Raw genomic sequence first — 23,815 nt, forward strand, 5'->3', positions numbered from 1 at the left:
GGTCGACTCAAGCTTGGGTCGACTCAACTACTGTTTGGGTCGACCCTCTCAGTAAATCCAGAGAACCATTTTTCTGTCTTGTTTTGAGGATCTTGATCCTTGGGTCGACTCATGCTTTCCTTGGGTCGACCCAACTCATTGTTCATCTTTGCCATTTTTGCAGAAGTGTGCCAAATGTTTTCTTGATGTGCCGGGGTCGACCCAATCATCCTTTGGGTCGACTCAATCCACACTTTGCTGCATCTCAAGGTTAGATTCATTCAAATAAACAATGAAATGTATCTATATCAATTTATACAAATATACTGAGAGTAACAGACTTATAAATGAAGTATCGTTTTAACTTATAACATACTCTTGTTAAATGCTTGTTAATCATCAAAATAACACTATCATCCTCAGAAGTGATCTCATATCTAAATTTTTAATATTTATTAAATTATGAGACTTTCTAAAATATTAGTTACAATATTTATACTATATTATAAAATGAAAGAAGGAATATAGCAAAAATATTGCGTCTATCAAAGTTCTTAACTGAGATACCATTAAATTTAATTAATAAAACTTACTTAACGATGATATCATTTAGTAAGAGAACCACAATAATTAGGTCGCAGATATAGTTTAATATTCTTAAGCATTTCTTAACCTAAGATTCCAACTACAGTTCTTTTTTCATAATATTCTTATTTGTGAAACAACTCAAGCATATACAACTCAAGCATATTCTTTTTGGGTATATCGGCTCCTCGCACCAAACAAATATGAGTACAACCAATAAAGTTAGAAAAAAAAGCTGTCTAAGCGGATCGGAAATGTCCGCCTGATTCATCTAGAGTGGAGGCCATCCAGTCACCAGCTGTGTTTGCCTCCCGATAAACACTTATTACGGGCTCGTTTAGTTCGCGGAAAGATTTTTTCTTATAGGAATATAATTCTTAGGAAGATGATTCCTGGAAGGAGGATGTCTGGAAAAGTATTTTTGGCATGTTTGGTTGACCATGGAAAAATAACAGATTTTCAGAGTACTTATATTTAGTTGATCATTTACTTTTCTGGAAAAGTTATATGTAATTCCTATTATATGTTTAATAAAATTTAGATCTTTAATAAAAGGATCTTTGGATGATTTTTTTTTTAAAAAAATAAAAATGTTTCGCTCGGAGTATAAAAAATAACTTTTTTATATTTTTTATTAATTTTTTTATAAAACATAAAAATCATATTTTCATATAAATATAATTTTTTTATTTTTTTTTAAATTCCAACCAACCATTATTTACTTTTTCGTTAACCATATTTTTTTTCTCCCCTCTTTCCCAGCGAACCAAACCAGCCCTACGTTTAATCTCCCTTTTCCGCGCTGCAGGTGTTGATCAAATAAGCTTTTCTACCAAGTCCCAGTTCCATCTGCCCCGTTACGCAGCTCCCATTCATGGACTTTGAGGCAGTGAAGCGATCGCTGGAGGCAGCAGCGGAGGAGATCCTCCCATCCCCGTCCCTCGACGCCCTGCCCTCCAAATTTTACGACGCCTTCGTCCTCCATGGCCTCCGCGTTGACCTTCTCGAACCCGGCCGCCTCCTCTGCTCCATGACCGTCCCTCCCCGCCTCCTCGTAAGCCCTTCTCCCAGTGTCACCTCCGCCCGAAACCCCCTTCTTTCCTCTTGGTCTCCCGATCTTCTCCAATCTAATCCTGCTCGTTCTCCATACAGAACACCGGCAAGTTTCTACACGGCGGCGCCACCGCTTCCCTGGTCGATTTGGTCGGGTCCGCCGCCTTCTACACTGCCGGGGCTCGGACCAAGGGTGCCCCTCTGGAGATGAGCATCGCCTACTTGGATGCCGCCTTTGTCCATGTGCGTTTCCTTCTTTTAGTTAGAACTCATTTCTTAAGCTTTGAAAACGCGTTAATTTCCATTATTGTGCATTTTTTTGTGCGTAATTTCAGCTGTTTCGAAGTTTGGAAGTAAATCCTCTTTGCTGTAGAATGTTTTTTCTGCTATTATTTTTCAAGCCGGGGATAACTTTGAAGTTTTAAGGATGCAAAATTCGGCATTTTTGATGGTACTTTGGGGCTTGGAGTTTGGAAGAGATGAAGTATCTGTTTTAAATATGTTTTTTCTTCCCCTTTAAACTGTGTTTGCTGGAAAGAGTTGTAAGTCTGAATTTTGGAGGATATATCAACTAGTTTGATAGTATTTGGGGGCATAAATTTGGCCGTCGCTGGATTATGGTATGTGATTCATTAGTATTTAGTAAAGTTTCTAAACTATGTGTGGTCTTAGATTGTATCATTATTGGGTAGGATCAGACTAGACGTAGGTCCTTAAATGTGGTAATAACTAGCAGACACCATAATCAAGTTATATATCCACCTCAGATTAACTGTGCTTTGATGTTTCTTAATTAGTGTTCCATTATTGGTATAGTTGTTTAAGCTATTCTCATTAGAGTGAACTGAGCTCTGTGCAACTTGCTGAGACAACTGAGCTAGCTCAGACTGGATCAGATATTCCCATGGCATTCAGGGGCATAAAATTAACCATCATTTTGTTAGGGTTATGTCGGTCATCAGTTTCTTGCCAAATTTGGGTAATGCGGAGTAGTCTTAGGTTAGGTAATGGTTGAATTGTATCAGAGTAGATGAATGGTCCTTAATGTGGTATGATCCTAAAGACAACTTTGATACTCTGTTTTTTAGTGGTACTTTTTTCAGCCTCCCTTATTCTAGGGCATAGCTGTTGAAGACGTTCCTACAGAGTAAACTAAGCTTGGCGACACTTGCTGAGAATACTTTGGTGGTTTAATGAATAACTTTACATCTTGTCACAATGGCAGGGACATCTAGTGGGGTAGAGAATCACATTCAATTAAGGTTTAAGGGTGGGATTGATTGAATTTGAATCGAATAGCATGTAAGAAAGGATGCATGCCTTGTGTTTTTTCGAATGAAGATGATGCTATGGATTGTGTTCCTTGTGTTTTTTTGAATGAAGATGATGCTATGGAGCTGTAATGGCATCGGAAATAAAGAATTTTGGAAGACCTGCATAACCTGAATCCAAGTCAGTATCCTGATATATTTGTTGGTTATGGTGGTCATGGGAACTTTTTTGCCTTGTTGCAAATAGATGTTTGGCATATCTTACTCTTTGGAAGAATGCAGAACATGCGTAGTTTTAGAATGGCAAATAGATCATGAGACAACATATAATCCGATCATGGAGAAGGAAGTAATTTCTTCAACCTGCTCAACTCAAATCTCCTTAAAAAGATAAAAAAATAAAAAAAATATTAAAAAAATAAAAAAATTGGTGACAGTTGGGTCAAGTCCTCTTTTCTTTCATTAATCAACAATAAACTCGGTTACATAGCCTCTATTTATACTAGTAAGGTCTCCTTGCACAATTTAGATCGGATTTCTTTTTTAGTTAAAAAAGGATACAACATTCCTAAAGTAGGCAAGTCTAGTAGAAATAATCATGAAAAAGCTAAAATCTTATAAGAGGTAAACCTCGACTGTCTTCAGCCATTTTGTCTGATTTTTTCCAGATTGGGAGATATGCCTGGTCAAAGTTTTTTTTCAAAAAATAAATTTTTTGTATCGATCTAATTCATTTTGAGTTTGAAACGATGGAATTTGGTTCTAATTGCTTAGTGTGCCACACCCTTAAGGGGTGGCGCTGCGTCATAGAGTTTGAAAAGTTAACCAGTTTTGGGAAAAAAAATAGCACATCAATTGTGGTGGATCTCACTCTTGGACCCCATCTAGTTGTCCCCATAGTTTCTAAAGTGGTCCACATCGAATTTTGCGATCCTTCTGGATCAACATATATGAAAAATTTTAGAATAATCTATATTGTTTAGTATCATTGGATATATAGTTTTGATGTTTTAGGTTGAAATTGTTTTTAAAAAAATCATATTGTACATCAATTTAAAAAATTATATGTTATTCACATTTTAATTGATTTACTTTTCTAGTACATAATCATATATCCACCACAGTAAGATGTGCAGTTGCTAAACTGCATGCATTAGGTGGCAAGATATGCCTCAAGCATAAGATAGAGTTAAAAGTAACAACCCACATCAAATTCTGTTGTACTTGGATCTTCCTTTGCAATGAATTTATTGGGCAGTCTTTCTGCATGAAGTTATCAACCTTCTTCGTTGTTGATTCTTCCGTTCCTGTATAGAAAATATCAAGTAAGACAAAGAGCCACTATATTAAGTCCTTTCGTTTTTATCAAGGAAATAAGTGGTAAAAAATTAGCATAGAACTGATAGTGTGGTGCGTCCTGTAAAATAGGATCTTTCTACATGACAACTTTGTTGAGCACTCAGCAATTCTGAACACTCCTGAACTGCTGTCCATGATAAACCACTACTTCTTGTGAAAGCATTTATTGGATGACCATTGGATCTCAAGGATAAGCTTAGCCCATTGACTTTTCTTGGAAACTTTATCACGTAATTTAGCTGGAGATGGAGATGCAATATTCAAGATAGTTGCTGAAATCATATGCTGTGATTTGTCAATGGTATAGTGGATATTCCTGTTTGGAGTGGTGAGCTATTGACATAATGATTATAAACTAGAACTGGCCATTGTGTTATCATATGCAAGGACAGCACTTTTGGTCATGGTGCAACATTTGACTTTTAGTTTTGGAATGGCGTTGAGGTTTTGTTATAGCCAGTGTGGGGCTTCTTTATGTTCATCAATAGTTTGCTTCAGATTGGATTTACAGCAAGGTAAGATTCAAAATTGTCAAATGCAACTCTATGAAGGGCAAATGTAAATGCATTGGTGAAATTTAACGTAATTCTTTTATTATAAATTTCTTGCTTGAGGATTCCTTAAGTTCCTTTTCTACTTGTTTCTCAAAGTCGCATTTTTATCAATTACCTTATAATCTTTCTATTTCTCTGTTAAATCTCAAGCTTGCGTTGATCATTGTGATGTTTTCTTGTAATTTCCATTAGACTTGTAGCTTGCCTGGTAACTTATGAACGAAAGTGTCAGTGCTAGGTTTCAAAGTCTTCCTTTATCCTCTCTCTGAAAATTGTTTTCAGATTGTCCATCCTTGGGCTCAAATCTGGTGGGTTGGGTTGTGTTTTGAGTGCCCACCGAAGCCCAATCCGGATATGGGGATAGCCAGCCCAACCCTAACCCAACCAAATTATGAATTGACCACCCAAACCCGAACGTGACCCCACTGAAAAACTTTCTACTGAAACAAATTTAGGTTGGTTTGTGTTGGCCCAACAAGGCTCAAACTAAATTGGATCGAGAGCTTAATCCTAGAAATGTGATTTGAGTTTGGGTTTCTTGGGTTCAGATCATATGCATGGTAGGGTTTAGGCTTTGCTTGCATCGTGTTCGGCACTCTTATATACAGGTCTGGTTTGGGTTTGTGTCGGGTTGGTTGCCCTAGCTCTTAAGCTGAACTGAACCCCACTTAAAGTTGGGTGGACATTTTTCAGTCCAAGCCCAAGTTAGGTTTATGTTGACTCAACCGAAGCCAAAATACTGGTTTGGTTTGGTCAGGTTTGGTTAACCCGTTCGAGGTTGCACTCCAAGTCAACATACGGTCATGCGATGCCAAGAAAAGCATATTCATTTTGGAGAAGCTCAGATTTGAAAGTAACATACACCAGTTGTATCAAATAATTTATAATGTGAAAACAAAGGTTCCAAATAAAATATAATTAACCTTAAACTTAGTTTTGCAATCCTCATATCATGTGCTGGGTCTTATGGATTGAGGTTTGATCCTTTGACATTGGGAACATTTGTTGATTGCACATCACATTTAGTCATCTAGAGGACAAGCATTCTGGTCACGATGAGGGGGAAAACATAAGAGTAAAGCATCTTTTAACTTTCCTGGCTGATTTTGGTTTTTATAGACCTCTTTGCTGTTGCTTTCTGTTTTTGTTTGAAATATTTTTGGACTTCATTATCATTCGTTGCACCATGGGCGCAATTAGGCTGAATGAAGAAACTTCGAGCAGTACCCTTAAATAACTTCTTGATTCTAAAATGATACTCTTCTATAGGCAAGGTTGATAGAAATTGTTTGATTGTTTGGTAATACAGGAAGACATTGAGATAGAAGTGAAGGTTCTACGGGCTGGAAAGGCTGTGGGGGTTGCCACTGTAGAGCTAAGGAAGAAGAAGACTGGAAAGATCATAGCTCATGCACGTTACACCAAGTACCTTGCTGTACCTAGCAATTTATAAAGGGATGTTTTCTTATACTTAAGCTGCAATTAAAGCTTTATTTGCGTCTATTAACAAAAAGTAAAAAGAAAAGCTTTATTTGCTTATGACTGGTAATGCTTGAAAATTTGGCGCATCTTGTTGTAGAATTGATAGTATAATATTTTCTGCATACAGGCTTTATTATGCATTCTATGTTTTATTTTCAGTTTCTTTTCTATTTATGCATCGGACGATGTGAGAAGTTGAAGACTTTGGAGGAAAGGCTACCATCGGTAGTTGAAAATTTCGAGCCTATTGCTGGTTGCTACGAGCTTATACTCTCTAGATACTTGTGTCTATTGCATTGGCATTGTGGATTCTTACTCTGAACTATGATGATCACAATCGTCTTTCTAGGTGAGCGATATCAAGATGAACTATCACAAAATTGATTTATTTTGGCCAAAATGTAAGGTTGTTGAGTTTTTAGGGTTATTTTACGGGGATGCCCTCACTTATCCATGATTTGCAAATGAATCCTTCCATTTTTCGTATTTGCAAGATTGCATATGCATTATGCCATTTCCTGAATATCCCTTTCTGTGAACGTTTTCAAAATTTGGAATATCAGCATCTTAGTGGATGAATGATGCAGAATGAGACAAGATTTTGGCTTATCTCCACTGAGATGAAAGGTGAGAAAAATTTGAGAAGAATTCTGATATATTTAGATCTTGACCGATAAATAGGATTTTAGAAATCTTGGTTGGTACAGTATAATTGAGATTAACTACTAGTCCAAAGTACTATCTTTGATGCTTATTTATTGAAAAAAATAATCTGAGATGCCAAAAACAAATGGAATAATCTCGGATGCCAAGGAGGGATTACTCTTGAATCAGATTGATCGCTTAAAAAATAGAAGGTTGCATTTAAATCAAAGAGTTTACATGCTGCAAAAGTAGTTTGCTTTGTTGTATTTGTGAACTTTGGACCCCTAATGCTTAAGATATGATGGGACTGACAGCTCCATTTTATAATAAATTTAGCAAAGGGTTTTTGGCCCGTAATTCAAACATAGACAAATGCATGCCAAGCATCCGATGCATGACTGCTTAGCATTTTGCATGAATTTTAAAAGGGTACAAGGAATAGTAAGGTTCCTTTCCCTGGGAAAAGTAAAGTAGTTCTTGTTGAGGTTGAACCTTGTCGTGTGCTACTATTGAAATCGGCACTGGTTCCATAGCGGTGCCAATCTGTGATTGTGTCGGTATATCCAGTATAGAAGTCGGTTTAATGTACCGAGCATCAGTTTATACTGATACCATATTAGTATGGTACGGTATGTTCAGTATCATTTGGTTTAGTACCGTATGATATATTTTCCTTCACCACATGCTCCCTATAATCATAAACTCTCGAGTAAGAAAGCGGTATTAGCTTTGTAAGCATGCTTGTAGTAAAAGAAAACTAGCTAGCTAATTGGCTGACTATGTTATGGAAGGAGAGCAATTACCTTATCTATCGATTCTGATTGATTTTTTGAAAAGAGGAAAGGGGTAAGAAAATATTCTCTATTTTAATTGCTTTTCAGAATCCAACCTAATGAAATTATGAAAAGATTGCTTCTAAATTGAATCATATTTATGAACTTTTCGAAAGAAGAAGGTATCTACTCTTCTCAACTCTAAAATCAAAAATGAAGAATCCAAATCAAAGATCCAGCCTGTTGATACCACTGAAAATACTTAGAATAAAAAATTATATATTTGATGGTTTCCAACACGTATATTAACAAGGTGAAATAGTAAAAAAAAAAAATGAAATCATATTATGTTATGATCTAAGTATTAAAATTTATTGATTTTCAATCTATATAAGTTTTGGTATGTTCAAATGACGATCAATAAGATTAATTCTTAATCTAAATTCTTATCATACATTCTAGCATATTAATAAAATACAAAAAATTATTTTTATATGCAAATAATGTATAGATTAGAGATTAGTAAAATATATAATTTTTAGTAGTATAAATCATAAATTTTTATTTTGGATTCTCTGCTGTTGATTTTTTATTAAAAAAAAGTAAATACTCTCTTCTCGATAATCATAGCCAATCTTGTAAATTTAATAAAAAGTTAATAGTTAAGTAAATGTTTACACTTCATCTAGTGCCGGATTTTTTTATTTTTTATTTTTTACTTTTTATTTTTGGATTACGGTGATCTTTTGGTTACTCGTCGTGCTTGTTTCACATCTCTGGTTCTAACCTCCAACCGCCGTATGATCCGACAATTGGTCATTCGCATACGACTTCACGCGTGTATTTCGTATCTAACCCTCAAACTCCACCAACGGTATATGGACACGTAGCAGCCAGTTCTTTTTGGTGTTGTTGGGCCCCATGATGTTAAAGCAAGAAACGTATTTGGTCCCCCCGGGAACCTCCTATTTTTATTTTCACGGTTGCCTCCGCATGCGTCTTCTCTCTGCGAGGCCTCCGCCCACTGCCGCTAGATCTCCGAAAACACCAAAGCGACCGACGGCGACAGAAGCGGCGACGACCCGCCGGGACCGCCGATCCGCCCCTCTGCCGTCTATTCGCCCCCGACGGCCGGGGATCTAGTGGCGGGGGTGCTTCTCCTTCCCGCCGACGAGACGCCGCCGCCGCCGCGGCCGACACCGCGGGACGGGCGGCGGGGATCTCGCGGTAGCGGACAGATTGAGAGGGTTTCTCCGCGATGGCGCCGGAGGCGGCGTCGGGGAGGAGCTGGGTGGAGTCCTACACCGGGATGTCCGCCGACAACATCAAGGGCCTCATCCTCGCTCTCTCCTCGAGCTTCTTCATCGGCGCCAGCTTCATCGTCAAGAAGAAGGGTTTGAAGAAGGCGGGCGCTTCTGGGGTTAGGGCAGGTAACTGGTAGATCCCCATGTGTTTTTTTTTCCTTCTTTTTCTTGTGCCCGCCCCCCCGCCCCCCCAAAATCCCGCGGGGGGCGTTCGTTTGGTGGTAATGTTGACCGATTTTGCTCATTTGAACGGTCTATTCTTAATGATATAGTTTTTGGTAGATTTCTATGTGATAATGGTTCTATCTTCTATCTTCTTTGGTGGTCTTTCTGCGGGATTTGGTGATCTGAGCTGTAATACTACATTCTATCTTGCAATTTAGTAGGATAAGAGTGTTTTCTGTCTGGTATGGTACTGATGTTAAGGGTTTTATGTGGGCTTTGCTGCATTGTTTTGTATGAAATTATTCATTTGGTAGTGGAGAGTTGACACTTAGATGTATTCAGCAGTAAATGATGAATTTGAGCAACGTTTGAATGCCTAGCATGTTGAAAATCTAAATGAGATGTATGTGTACGCAAAATTCATTCTTTTGGTTACATGGGAGGATACATAATATACAGATGCGAATTTCATTTTTGCTAGTGGAAGGATAAGGAAACTAGTTTCATGGAGATCACAATTCAAAAGATGTCTCAATTGAAAAGTTGGTTTTCATTAACTACAGAAGGGTTCTTTTTTTTTTTTCCTTCCCAGATATCTGATAATGGGAAGAACTTGTAGAATTTATCTTTAATTATTATTTAATCAATGGACTAGCAGTCCGACTTTTATAGTACTGCATTTCTGTAGCGGTGCTAAGTGATCAGTTGAAAGGTTTATGAGAAAGGACATAATAATAAGAACAGAATGTGCTAGGTGGAAGATTGGAATCTTTACTGAGAGAAAAGATAAGAAAAGAAGATACAATAGAGGTTCATGAAGCAAGGTAATATTATATCATATGCATCAAGATCTTATATCTTTTGGAATGAGGTTCTCCATGGAACAGGATATCCCACTACCCCATCTTGGTGGCCGTCCCGATCGAGCATCCTATTAGGTATCCCCCGTTTCTCTCCCTTTCTTCTTTTCTTCTATTCTTTCTTTCCTTTCTTCCTTATTTTCTTTCTTTCTTCGTTTCTTTTCTTCTTCGTCCTTCCTTTCCTTCTCGTTTCTTTTCTTCTTCCTTCTTTCCTTCCTACCTTTATTTCTTTTTCTTCTCCCTTCCTTCCTTACGTGCTCTCATTTTTCTTCTTCTTTCATTCTTTTTCTGCATTTTTTTTCCCTCCTTTCCTTTTCTTCTCCCATCCTTCCTTTCTTTTATATTTTCTTCTTCTTTCTTTCTTTTTCCCTTTTTCTTCTTTTTTTTTTCTTTCTTTCCTCCTTCTTCTTTTTCCCTCATGGATGGGTTTCAGAGTCCCGCCCCTATCCTAGTCTAGTTTTCTCATAGGAATGGGCCTTCTTGTCTTGTGAGGATTTAAAACATTAATAGGCATTGCATTTCCCTACCATATATATTTTATGTTATTAAATACTAAGCTATGTACATTCAAAGGTTTGCAATTTTGGCATTGGGTATGGCATCAGTTTGTTTGATATAGAGGTTGGTTTGGTATGCCTCTCATTTTGCGTATCGGTCTGGCACTGGTACGATATGTTACGTCCGTTACAAGACAATATACACCGGTATGGCAAATTTTGTATACACCAATTTTCTATCTTTTGTCGGATTCTATTAAGTTCAAGTTCTTTTGCACCATAAAGTAACCAAAAATTTCCGGACATGCCTAAGTGTTTTGGCTGACATGTTGTGGATCCAAACTACTTTTAGGCCCCAATAATGACTAAAACAGAGAAAACAAAAAATATGAAGTTTTAGGGGTTAAATTAAGCTTCCCAAGACACATCGAGACATGTAAACATTTATCGCTGTATCCGCAAAAAAAGAAGCATGCCCTAGCTCCTTTGGGATGTTCAGGTACAGGGTCTGGTAAGTTACAGTTCTGAATCCATCTTTAAAGCATTCCTACTAGAATTCCTTTTACCACTTTGAATAGTGAACAATATAAAATCAATTGTTTCCTTTGTCAAATGGTACCTTAGTTACTCCGATTAAAAAAATGAACCCACCCAAAACATGGGTGAAGGATGAGGGAGGGGAAAGAGAGAGGGAGCTGTTACTAGGACTTAGGTTGAAAAATGAAACATTGGGATTGAAGTAGGTAGTTTGAGAATCTTGATTTCTATTTTTCTAAAATTTTAAGTTTTTTAAAATTTAAATATAGATTCTCTCTTCTTTTGCCTTCATTATAGAAAGATGGTATAAGATAACAGTAAATTTACTTTATTAGCTGGAACAAAATTATACATGTATACTTCTCATTATCAGATGAGAAGACTTGGATTACATAGACATTTGGATCATGAATCATTCTTGTCCATTTTAGATGTCTTTTATTGCTACCCTTGCTTTCGAGATGATTCTTCTAGGAAAGTGACACCAGCTCCCATTTGTCATAAGAAACTTGGGTTGCTTCTAACTCTGATCAGTTTATTATATTTGGGCATTTGGAGCAATATATGAATAGGTTGTTATACTATGGACATTGCCAAAGGAGTGCACAGTTCTTAAGTAGAGTGCAAGCATTTGGTTGGATCATTTTTTGGTAAATGCTAAGGAAAAGTAACTAAAGTTATACGTATGTGGAAACAACCATGAAACTATAAACAAATCAAAATGTTAAAGGAAATAAAAAGCACATTACATGAACAATTTTTACATTTATCGGGGGATTAAGAGCTGTAGCATAACATGTTAACTAGTAGAGCACAAAATTTCCCTGCAACTTGTTATGAAAATATAAAATTGCCATCTAAAGAAAAGCTCAATAATTCAAGTTAATGCTGCAAGCAACTTATTCAAATGATGGGTATTTCATACAAAGTTGTGTCTACACATTCCATTCAAAAGTTACCAACATTTGTCAATTTAGGTTTTTGGGCACAATGGCAGATGATGGCTGTCATTATTTTATAGTTGACAAGCCCAATCTTGATTTGCCTTGTGCGAGGCATGTTCCGTCCCAAAAGATAGTCAAAACCCGACTACCCTGATAGTCAAAAACTGACTTCCTTAAGCCTAAATGGGCAGTTGGGCCGAGGCAAGGCGTTTGACCTACCTAAGTGCCATGTAGGCAAATATATCATTAATATCTATGGATCCCTTTTTTAAACAATAAACTTGATTTTCTTAAAATTTTTGAAGAGTATGCATGTCATCCTTCTTGGTGTTTTTAGTGGATTGCTTATTTCATTTTTCATTCTATGAGTTTCCCTCAAGTCCACTTTGAAAGTTCCTTTTTCCATTTAAAGACAGGGCGGTTGGGGTGGTGTCGGGGTGGGTTTCATTTGAGTGGGAGGGGTTGGATTTAGTAGACCTTTATAAACTTACTTAAGCATGAGATCATATTTGTTTTAGTTGAAAAAGAGTTGAGTCATGAAAGAGAGGAATAATGCTGAAGAATGGCTTGTTCGTTTTTGTCACTTCATTGATCATACCTTGTTTCTGGTAAGTCCTTACCTTTTTGCGCTTGTTGTGAGTGAGCTTACTAGGTACATTCAAGATGATATTTCTTGGTGCTTGCTATTTTTGATGATATAATTTTAGTGGTTGAAACTAAAATCGAGTTAATTGTAAGTTGGAATTATGGAGGAGTGCATTAGAATCCAAGGATTTTATATTAAGTCGGACCAAGATGGAATACATGAAATGAGTTTTAGTAAAATAAGAAATAAAGGTAAAGGTGGAGGGAAAATTGCTAACCATAAAGTTTCTAAGAGTGATCATTTTCGATATCTAGAATTCAATTATTCATAAAGAAAGGAAGATTGAAGAGAATGTTATCCATAAGATTAAAGTATGTCAGATGAAATGGAGAAGTACATTTAGGATATTATGCGATCATAGGATACCCACCAAGTTGATTTTTTTTCTTCTGTAGGATAGCTATACGACTAGCTGTGCTTTATAGTAGAATATTGGGCAAATAGAGAACAACATGTGCACAGGACGAGTGTGGCTAGAGAGAATATTGAGATAGATGTATGGTAATACATGAAAAGATAAATAAATAATGATGATATTTGTAAAAAGACGCAAGTAGCACTAGTTGAGGATAAATTAGAGAAGAATAACTTAGATAGTTCGGACATATATAACATAGGTCGAGGGATAGAGATGCACCAGTATGAAGGAGTGATTTGATACATATAGGATCAATGAAGAGAGGTAGATATAGATTAAAAATCAAATAGAATGTAGTAGTAAGGAAGGACTTGATATTTCACATCTTTCAGAATATATGGCCCAAATTGAGCGGAATGGATGAAAAGGATTAATGTAACAGACCTCAATTAGTTTGTGTTTAAGGCTTAGTCGAGTTGAGTATTGGTCATACCTTGTTGTTGTCTCCTGTTTGTCAACTTTGTTTTTGGATGCAAATTTTCATTCTGAAGATTATCAACATGCAGTTTTATATGAAGTTGCTTGTGTATAATTCTATTTAGTTGTTACTACTTACTTCAACATAGAGTTTGATAAGGACATTTCTAGGAAAAAGGTAAATTTATAATTAATATAATATTACCACTGAGAAACAAATTATAGTGAACATGATCAGTTACAAATGAAGTTCTGTCCATAGATGTGTTTATTACTTATGTAGGTATGTTTATTTAGTACTTTACCACATCTTTAGTGTAACCTTGTACTCAAACTCTTGTTGTATGCTCTAATGGAATGAAGAAGATGTTCTGGACATTGTTGATTTATGACATGGTATCAGAACCAATCTGGCTTGGTCATGCTTAATTGAACCAGAATCTATGTACCAACTTTCTTGCTTCTTGTGCTCACTGCTGCAATCAGCCCTTGGGGCTGTCTCAAGCCCTTGGTCTAACCTAAATCCTGCTTGCATTCAGCTTAATGCTAGAGCTCTTGGACTGGCGACAGAGCTGCTCATTCTGTTGGCTCAAAGCCTTAGTACCATTTTGGCTTGGTAAGGGTCTCAATCCAAGCCTAAACATGCCAGCATTGGACTTGCTGTTTGTCTCCAACGTAGAGCGTCCATTCGATCTTTGTGAGAAGCTTGATTTGTCTGTCCCAGTATCATTCTTTCGTCAATATAATATTTGAGCATGTGCCCTTCATCCATTCGGTTGAATTCCTCACTCAGCATCTAAGCAATTGTGCTCCACTCACCATGAAGAATTCCTCACAATATGGCTGGGCGGATAGCCTGAACTGATCCTCAAGATGGGCTACCTTATCTAGCTCCCAGGTTACAATGCTCGTAAGTAATGCCACATTGCTAGCTCACTTTGTCTTCCACCATCAATCTGCCCTGCAACCTCAGTGCAGTGCAGATTATGCTTGCTTGCTAGCTGTTTGTTGTAAGGTCTCAACTGGATGCAGCACCCAAACTCCAAATTTTGTCATTTCTACCATATTTTGCCTGCACGCTTGCTGTTTGGTCGCCGTCGTCGCTTGCAGTTCCCAATCCATACACCCAAGCAAAGCAAGTCTAAGCTACTTGAATATGGCTTCCTGTTTGAAAATGTGAACTTCTATTGAGTCCATTGACCTTTCAGATAAAGCAGCAAGCTGAATAATACTTATATTATCAAGAAAAGCACTGCACATTAACTGAAACATTTTCTGATCTTTTTTAAATGCTGCAACAGTGATTTGAAAAGTAGAGAAAATTAATGCATTCCACCTTAGAAGATTGTAATAAGGTTGATTATGGCTCTAGGGGTTAATGGTTTTGCTGTATGCTTTACTTTTCTTCCATTTCAGCTTCCTTATGGATTGATTTTTTTGGGTGGTGTTTTTCTTCGAAACATTTTAACTTGCAATTACCTCACACCAGGAGCTGGAGGCTATGCTTACTTGTACGAACCACTTTGGTGGGTGGGAATGATAACAAGTGAGTGCTCAGTCCTTTGAATCAAATGTGGTGTCTTTCTCTTTTTTGTAAAAGAAATGTGTTCTCAATTTTTAAAGTGGGCTTCTAGGCTTGCAGTTAACTCTTTGTATTGAATTGGTCTTGTCCTACTGAAGTGTGTTCAATGCTTATTTGAAGAAATCATATTTAAATTCTTCTTATCACAAGGTGAATCATTTTGTAATTTGAATTCTCTTGTGATACACCAGATCCAGCTAAAATTGGAGTGAATAAATCTGGCATTTCTTGAAATCTCTCTTATGATTCAATATCATGGTATAATTTGTAAAATATGCACTTGTCACACATTTGGTTCTGAAGTTATCACCTAGCCTGATTTTTACAGTGATATTGTAACCATAACCATCAAGATTTGTCCTGAGTCTCCTGACTATCATGGATTTGGCTTTTTTGTTTTGTTGAATTTGGCTCTTTACAGTAATGCACTTCTATCATGTCATGCCATTGGTGTGAATTTTGTCTAAGGGCTTTTTTTTTTCAAGTTTCATCATTTGTGTGCTGTAAAACCTCCACATTTCTTTGTTAAATTGATTATAATGGGGTTTTTTTAACTCTCCTTCATGGCTTCACCCCTCCCTCTCTCTCAGAGGAATGTATACTAACAAGTTGGTTCTAATGCAACAGTGATTGTTGGGGAAGTTGCTAATTTTGCAGCTTATGCATTTGCTCCAGCTATTTTGGTGACTCCTCTTGGTGCACTTAGCATAATTATCAGGCATGTCCCCTACTCACCATCATATTACCTTTGCATTAGCTAGTATGTTTTTACTGTGCATTTTCTAATGTGTATGTACTATCGCCAACTATTTGTTGTACAGTGCTGCTCTCGCACATATCATTTTACGGGAGAGGCTGCATATATTTGGCATTCTTGGTTGTGTTCTTTGTGTTGTGGGGTCAACTACAATTGTTCTCCATGCCCCTCAAGAGCGTGAGATTGAATCTGTGAAGGAAGTATGGGATCTGGCTACTGAACCAGGTTTTGTTTGTTTTCCTCTTTTATGAGGGAATAATCATCTCACTTTGCATGCATTTAATTGATCTTAATGCAGTTGTAACTAACACAGCCTTAAGTTATTCATTCTTTTCGTCAATGAATATAATGAGTAATTCTAATTGCTAAGGCATCATTATTGTTTTTGGCAGCTTTTCTGTTCTATGCGGCAGTTGTAATTGCCGCTGTTTTTATACTTATATTCCATTTTATCCCCCAGTATGGACAGACACACATTATGGTGTACATCGGTGTTTGCTCTCTCGTAGGTTCTCTATCGGTAGGTTCTTGTGTAAAGAGCTCATCTCAGTTACCTTGGCTTCATGTTCTTGAAGATGAGTTTCAGATGTCGCCATAATATTTTCTTTTCCTCAATTTTCTACTTGGGCAGGTCATGAGTGTGAAAGCTCTTGGAATAGCTCTGAAGTTAACATTTTCGGGAATGAATCAGTTAATTTATCCCCAAACTTGGGCTTTCACAATAGTTGTAGCTACATGTGTGATTACTCAAATGAACTATCTGAACAAGGTATGGCTATTCTTTCTGTCATCAACAAAAGTATAGCTGAGTTTGTAAGTGATGAATTTTACCCACAATGATGTCTTGTTATATATTTTGAAAGCACACGAATTTTTTAATCTACAAATAATGGTAGTCATAGATGTACAGATGAAACTAAATGTGTTTCATTTTCTTTTATAGTCACTCTTTCAGGTCCTAGGAATGCTAATGTTTGATTGTATTACAAAGTAGTAAAGAATGAACAAAACTATGTATGTAAATTCCATTTTTAATTATTCTAATAAATCTTATAGGAAGGACCTTATCTATTTGATCTCTGAGTCAAATTTTCACAGGATTTTTGAGAGATTAAATTTTACATGCAAGGAAACTTTGATTTGGAGGAACAACAGAGTGCATTATGGCATACAAGATCATGGTTATATTTCTTGGATCATTCATGTTATACCTCCTTGAGTAGAGAAGTAGATAGCTTCAATTTTTCTATTTGAAACTCTTCGTTGTTGTTTTTTAATATTGTTTTACATTGTCACTTTTGTTCAATGAACCACAAAGTTTGTGCTAATTTTGTGCATCCTGTTGACTAGGGCCATATTTCATCTTGATTTTTACTTAAAATTTGTGTTTTATCTATGATATCTATTTAAGATCCAACTATATTATAACTTTTTCATTTAATATGATGCCATCTGCAAATTGTGTGTGCTATGGTTTCCAAATTCTACTACTTTATATAATCTATTTGAGTACAAAATAGTTAGAGACTCAGAAGGTTTCTGCTGCTGATCCAATTTATAGTTTGATTAAATTCCCATATCAGCAGTCGACATTACATTGCAAATGGCTCACCTTGTCATTTTCCTTTGAGTGCTAACAATAAGTATATCTATGTTAGTAAGGATTAAAGGCCACCACTGCTGCAGGATTACTTCTACTGAAAAGTCATTGATTGGTCTTACTACAGCATAAATGCATCATTATTTATTAGCCTCTGATACATGCCTCCGATCTCAATCTACTTCTCTTGCTCATTCTAGTAGTTACCAAGCTTTCTTCATACGTTGCGACTATATGCTTAAATCAAACCAATAACAATTATGTGAAGTATCTTCTCACCTTTTCATTAATTACCTTAATACTAAAAGCCTATAAGGTCTGCTTGCCTGTGTTTTGGTACTGGTTTTTGATTGGACTGGTATGGTTTTGGGCCATCCCATGCCGACACATAGTGTGGGGCTTTGTACCAATACCATACTGGGATGGCCAGAATAAAACTTTGTTTATTTTTCTTTTAATTATTTTTTTATGCATGATGAAGATGTTTAGGCCAACTTGCCTAGCAGGCCTCTTAGATCCCTTTTATTTTTAGGGGTCGCCTGCTAGGGATCCCTTTTATAGTCTTTCATCTACTCAATGGAATGGTGGTGAGCTTTCACCTTTTCTTTAGACTATTGTTACATCTGTGAAGGAACTGAAATAGGAAATACAATGTTTCCCATGTTAGCTATGAACTATGTCATGCTATTCAACTAAATTTCTTGTTCTTGACAATCATCGTTATTATGTAGAGTTTTATTAGGTATTATGTAGATTTTTAAATGCTTGCCAACATGTTTTAAGCTCATTTTTATTTGCAGGCTCTTGATACATTCAACACAGCAGTTGTATCGCCCATATACTATGTGATGTTTACATCCTTAACCATTTTGGCTAGTGTGATCATGTTCAAGGTAACAACTGTAATAACTTTGTCAAGTCTATATTTTATTGCACTCCTTTTATTTGTGTAATGACATCGAATCATTTATTGTTCACATTGAATGCTAGCTGATGTTACATCAATAGTGGAGTATGAAATGTGAACCAACTTCTGAGTAAATAATCATCTTGATACTAACTCAATGATTGGTAGCAATGCGATTAAGCTCCTTTTTGACCAACCACAGTTATTCGTTGATAATAGCAAATTGATAAAGATAAGGCCACAAGCTTATCCTTGTTTTAAGCACATGTAACTCATAGTAGTTGCTCACACCTGTTAGCGCTCCTCAACACAGCTTTTTCCATTATGAGTGCTAACTCTCTAAAAAAGTTATTTCTTGTGTTTCTTTAATCTTCTTTTGAAGGCTTAGAAAAAGTTCATAATGTTATAAATGCCCCAAAAGGGAACACAAGTAGAAAGAGAGATCCAAGTTGTGGCCTGTGGGTCAAAAGAAATGGTCAAGTTCTGTACACATAGGGCTTGCTTTATATTAGAATATCTATCTATGAGTATTATCCAACAGGATGATAGATTCAGTAGTCAACACAGAGAATCTCATTGTCCTCTCTTTGGGTTTGAGCTTCCTTCATTTGCTATGTTATCTGGACACTCGCATCCAACTCCTATACTTTGTATTAGACAAGTCAGAAACTTGGGTGCTTATCATTTTTTTTGGTCTAATTGGAGCTTTTAATTAAGGAATGCGGGACCGTCCTGAATTGCCCAGTTTGGCGCTTTCTGGGCCGTGCTGGTGGCGGACTGGGATGGTTCCAACATTTAGAATGCTAAATTGATAGGGGGGAGGGAGAAGAAAAGAGAGGAAAAGAGAGGAGGGGGAGGAAGGGCCGCTGGAGGGGGGCGTCGAAGGGCTGGAGCAGGGGCTCCGCCCTCTAGACCCTTGTTTCGAACCGGAGGGTGGAGCCTCTGTGCCCTCTGAAGGCCTCTGGCGGCCTACCCTTCCCCCTCTCTCTCTCTCTTCCTCTCTCCCGTTCTCCTGCTCCCGTTTCCTCGCCCTTTCTGCTGTGTCGGTATGGGCCCTTCACGGAACGGTATGCGGGCATACCGAATAGTGCCGCCAGCTGACCGGTATGGGCTCCAGTATTGGCACGACCAACCTTACTTCTAATAATAGGCAGAGAGTTGAAGTCTTCCAACAAAGAGTCTGATTGACTACCATAGTGTTAAAATTGACATTTTATTCTTTTTAAAGATTGGTCAAGAATGTAGATATTAAAATACTTTCGCAAACCATTTTTTGAAAAGCTTCAAGTTAATTGGGAGGTTTGGGTGAGAAATATGCATATTGGAAGATCTTAACAAATAATATATTTGTAATTTTTTCTTATGTGGGACACTTAAATATATGTTTTTAGTTAAAATTATTTTTCTATGTATCCTCGTATCTCCTTTTCTTCCCTCTTGCCAAGTCAGACACTTGGACAGGTGTCCTAGTCCAATTCTTGAGTCTATGTCCATGCAACAATTGTCCTTGGTCATGGACTCGACCCTCTGTATGTGTCTGTCATCAATTTTTGATCGCAAAAATTATCATTTAATCTTTCTAAAAGATTCATCATAAAATAAGATGTCATCACTTTTCTTCATTAAAACTTGTTTAATGTTGATTTTTTTTAAAAGAGATAAACTGTAATCATTAAAATTTGTTGAGATATTTCAAGAGGATGCTTTTTCTCTGTTCTTGTGGCAACTTTGATGTTCTCAAAAAGTCATCACAAGTCATGCATTGTCTTGTCTAATTGTCTTATGTTCCTTGCTTTCCTCTATCCCTTACAAACCTTCATTGTCCTTCCCATTTACATTCAACTCTTATGACAACCCTCTTAGGTTTTTAACTATGTCCTTAATTTATTTTCAATTATTTCAACCAATATCTCCAACTGCAGTTGGTCATGCAGTAAAATTACCTCTGTTCAGAGATGTATAGGTTTTACCTTAGTCACTGCACAGTGAATTTTTGGGAGGTGCAGAATTTTGATTGTAGAGTCGCTTGCAGAAGGTGGATATGTGAGAAGTTTTGGTTGTATGACGTACCAAATTCCGCTATGGGAACTGAATTGTGTGACCTTTGGACTGTACAAAGAGTAAACAAAGTTTTGTTTCTACATCCATTCTGACAATTATTGTGGTTAGTATTTTAGGGTTTTTGAACTATACAGGTGGCTTTTGTTTGCATTAATATTTGTGTTGTTGGATTACTATGTTTTTGATTGCTTTTAGATCTGGACTGGACGTCAAAAGATCAGTTTTTTATTTCCCCAGGGTTTGCTCATTAGAAACAAATCTATTGCCATGTGATAGCATTGACAAAATAATGTGGATAGCCTTTTAAATGTTTGTAAAATGTGAAAATCAGAAGCATGTGATTGCAAAATGTTTTGCAATTGAACAACATGAATTCATGAGTGGCAAGGTAATGTCTAAAGAAGCCATATACTGTCAGTCTGTTTAATGGCTAACAACCTACCAGATGAGGTAGGAGAGTAGCATTTAGTACCTTGGTTAAATTCAAATTGAACCTTTTATGGTTTTTTGAAGCCTTACAAACCAGTAAATTGGCACAAGATAATGTAGTTTTGCATGTACCATCCCCTTCTATCATTCTACCATCGATCTAATAGAGAATATACACAATTTGAAATCTAGGTTCCTCGCAATTTTCGGAGGTAGTTATATGAATATTCTAATGGTTAAATTTTTAATAGCAGCATTACTAAAGCCAGCTGTAATTGTTCCATTGTAGAAAGGAGTGGATACCAAACTCCAACTTGAGAACTAAGATGGAAAATTTATAGGCTATTTCAGCTCAATGACAAAGCCTACATTAGATTCAAGCACCTTAGTAATGACCAATATCATGGTGAATAGATGTGATAGCATAACATATATGAGCAGCAAAGAAATCAGTTATTTATAAGGATGCAAATGATGTAGTACAGTTAATAGTGGCTTGATGGGGATTATATTCTTAGTTATCTGTATGAGCCGCCTGGCCATCTAGAGCACAAAGAAATGTCTTTTTCTTTTTCTTTTTTTTGGCGCTGAGATCACAAGTTCATGTTACTATTAAGATTCAAACCCGATAGCTGCAGGGAATTGATGTGGCCATCATAGCAGTTAATTGACTGGAGAAAGAAGATTGGGGAAGAAAGGAAGAATCGGCGTAATTGATGTCAAGGATGCAGGAATCCATGCAATATTGACTGAAGTGGCCATAGCTTTCAATATGACTATCAGAATTGTGCACTAAACCCCCATTTGGAATCGACATTCATAGCTCGACATTCCAGCCGATCGACACCCTGGATTTCATTTTGGAAAATTCCTTTTTGCTAATTTAGTAGATCAAATAAATTCAAATTGCCTTAGAATCTTCAAAGGCATGTCGAAAATTGATTGTATTTTCTATTTTTGAGGATTTTGGGTTGATTTAAGAGTTCTACTATTTATGATAAATTTTGTAAGGGCTCGTTATATAGGGTAGCCTGGGGTTAGTTTGATGGCAGACTTGAATTTTGACTAATAACAATCTCTTGGTGTAGTTCTTCTACCCCATTATCTCTCGTCATTATGCTTCTTTTTCTCCTCAACTAGCAGTCTCCTTTTGGGGATGCATCATGAATGGACAAAATGAACATGGAAGCAATGTGATTTAGGTCATCATTTCTAATTTCATGTTAATAATCTAAATTTGATCTGTAAATTAACCTGTACACACCTTTCACCTCCTATCCTGACTACATTTTAAAGTTTATGGGTTTTGGGGTGAGTTATAAAAATAAAAATTTAGATTCCACAGGCGTCATTGTGATTCTTCATTTTTTGAAACTCGACATGCAGAACCTGATGTGCTTTTAGAGCAGCCAAGTGCACCCTCAGAAAACAATAACACTGGTTGCGTCGTTTCTTGACAATTAATTGGTTGATGGTCTCTTGTGATTTATTCTCGTGACTTAAACAATTTAATCTACTTTAACTTCATAACTATCCTTGAACCAGCATGTAGAAGCATTTTACCTCCAGTCATGTATGATATCAAATCTCTTAGATTGTTCTCATTTTATCAATAAAGGATGTTTGATCGATTTTTTCTAGGTTCTTATTCCATTTGTGTCGATATTTCAAATCCCTCGCCACTTACCCACACAGATACAAAGTTCACCAACTTTATCTAGTTACAGCCTAGTAAGTGGTTTGGTGCATGAGAAGACATGTGAAGCTTATTTTGCATGTGTATATTATTAAATAATCATCAGACTGTGATATTATTACTTGCAGGACTGGGACCGGCAAAATCCAACACAAATAGTCACAGAGATGTGTAGCTTTATCACTATTCTTTCTGGGACATTTCTTCTTCACAAGACCAAGGACATGGCTGATGGTACATCCTCCATGTGGCTTTTATTTATTTTGGATTTAAACCATAATCATTACAAACTGTGTTTAAAGCTGTGTAATGCTCATTTGTTTTACAGGTCATTCACCATCTCTATCTGTGCGCCCCTCAAAACATGCTGATGGAGATGGCTACCTCGCTGAGGGCATTCCTCTCAGGTGTCAGGACTCACTCCAATCCCCATGATTTCTTCTGGAGCTGTATTTGCATCAGCTTTACACGCATCATGGTTACATCTGGCCTACTCAGAAGAAAAAAAGAAAAATCTAGATTTTTCCTCGAGAAAGTACAGATATTTTTTTTTTCCTTTTTCAAAATTCTCAAAGCAATAGGTTCTGCCCCCTTTGTATTGAGACAGCAGTGAAGACCTATGGGGCTCAATGGGCTAATCTGTACAGATTTTAGCTTCGATTGCCAATTAATTCACTTTTTAATCTTAGCTGTTGAACTTGGAAGTTAGGACCATTTCCTGAACTCTGCTACAAAATATTTTGGTATTCATGTGAATGGTGCAGCAAGCCGAAAAATTTCTTTGCTAAAGACAATAGTTGAGTATTTGACTTTTGGGTTTGTCCTGCTCTGCTTGGATTGCCCCAATCTTTCATATCCAAGAGTAAGAAGGCTTATTGCTTGCTCGTGGATTTTAATGCTTAGAACACTGTTTTAGTCCATTGTTTTTGGTTTTTGGTCTTTTAAGTGAATGTATGTGCATACAAGATGAGCTTGCATGTAACATGCATGCTGGTGTATCCTGATCGAAGCAATAGCATGCTCTGTTTTGGTGCAGTGTTTTCTCCAGGTGATCTGTTCATGTAACCATTGTTGCTGACATGTCCACCAACCTCTCTGCATAAGCTTATTTGCAAATTCCAAGCTTGCAAGGGTATGATGGGCATGCCAGAATTCTACAAGGCTGCCATTTCTATCAGAAGGGATGGTCTAGACCAGACAAGCTGTATTTCTGAACAAGTCCAGCAGCGTCAATCTTTGGTGCAGTGTTTTCTCCAGGTGATCTGTTCGTGGTGTTCATAAATCTCGGAAGGTT

General features: G+C 36.9%; 2 protein-coding genes across 12 annotated transcripts; both read left to right on the top strand.

The window, feature by feature from the left end:
- The first annotated feature begins 1,310 nt into the window (after positions 1–1,310).
- LOC103718716 (uncharacterized) lies at positions 1,311–6,423 on the top strand. Its single transcript, XM_008807653.6, has 3 exons — positions 1,311–1,618; positions 1,717–1,860; positions 6,111–6,423. Exons 1-3 carry the CDS (start codon positions 1,439–1,441, stop codon positions 6,252–6,254), a joined length of 468 nt encoding a protein of 155 aa, XP_008805875.1. The 5' UTR covers positions 1,311–1,438; the 3' UTR covers positions 6,255–6,423.
- A 69-nt stretch (positions 6,424–6,492) lies between these two features.
- Positions 6,493–23,315, top strand: LOC103718715 (putative magnesium transporter NIPA4). Of its 11 annotated transcripts, none has more exons than XM_008807652.6 (10): positions 6,493–6,632; positions 14,979–15,035; positions 15,699–15,789; positions 15,893–16,053; positions 16,221–16,348; positions 16,460–16,597; positions 18,229–18,321; positions 22,467–22,556; positions 22,650–22,755; positions 22,850–23,315. In XM_008807652.6, exons 1-10 carry the CDS (start codon positions 6,608–6,610, stop codon positions 22,954–22,956), a joined length of 996 nt encoding a protein of 331 aa, XP_008805874.2. In that variant the 5' UTR covers positions 6,493–6,607; the 3' UTR covers positions 22,957–23,315. The 11 variants fall into 11 exon arrangements, with proteins under 11 accessions (XP_008805874.2, XP_026664923.2, XP_008805867.1 ...); XM_026809122.4 differs by lacking the exon at positions 6,493–6,632 and adding an exon at positions 6,776–6,910; XM_008807645.6 differs by lacking the exon at positions 6,493–6,632 and adding an exon at positions 8,658–9,131.
- Positions 23,316–23,815: the final 500 nt, after the last annotated feature.

This window comes from Phoenix dactylifera, chromosome 11 (assembly GCF_051530095.1).
Source record: "Phoenix dactylifera cultivar Ajwa chromosome 11, Ajwa_hap1_PhDact_Kaust_v1.1, whole genome shotgun sequence".
Taxonomy (NCBI): Eukaryota; Viridiplantae; Streptophyta; class Magnoliopsida; order Arecales; family Arecaceae; genus Phoenix; species Phoenix dactylifera.

Coding starts and splice junctions, on each gene's coding strand:
- LOC103718716 (XM_008807653.6), top strand. CDS start 1,439: ATGGACTTTGAGGCAGTGAAGCGATCGCTGGAGGCAGCAGCGGAGGAG. Junction 1,619..1,716: donor CCGTCCCTCCCCGCCTCCTC/GTAAGCCCTTCT, acceptor TTCTCCATACAG/AACACCGGCAAGTTTCTACA. Junction 1,861..6,110: donor TGGATGCCGCCTTTGTCCAT/GTGCGTTTCCTT, acceptor TTGGTAATACAG/GAAGACATTGAGATAGAAGT.
- LOC103718715 (XM_008807645.6), top strand. CDS start 8,960: ATGGCGCCGGAGGCGGCGTCGGGGAGGAGCTGGGTGGAGTCCTACACC. Junction 18,322..22,466: donor CTAGTGTGATCATGTTCAAG/GTAACAACTGTA, acceptor GATTTTTTCTAG/GTTCTTATTCCATTTGTGTC. Junction 22,557..22,649: donor CTTTATCTAGTTACAGCCTA/GTAAGTGGTTTG, acceptor TATTACTTGCAG/GACTGGGACCGGCAAAATCC.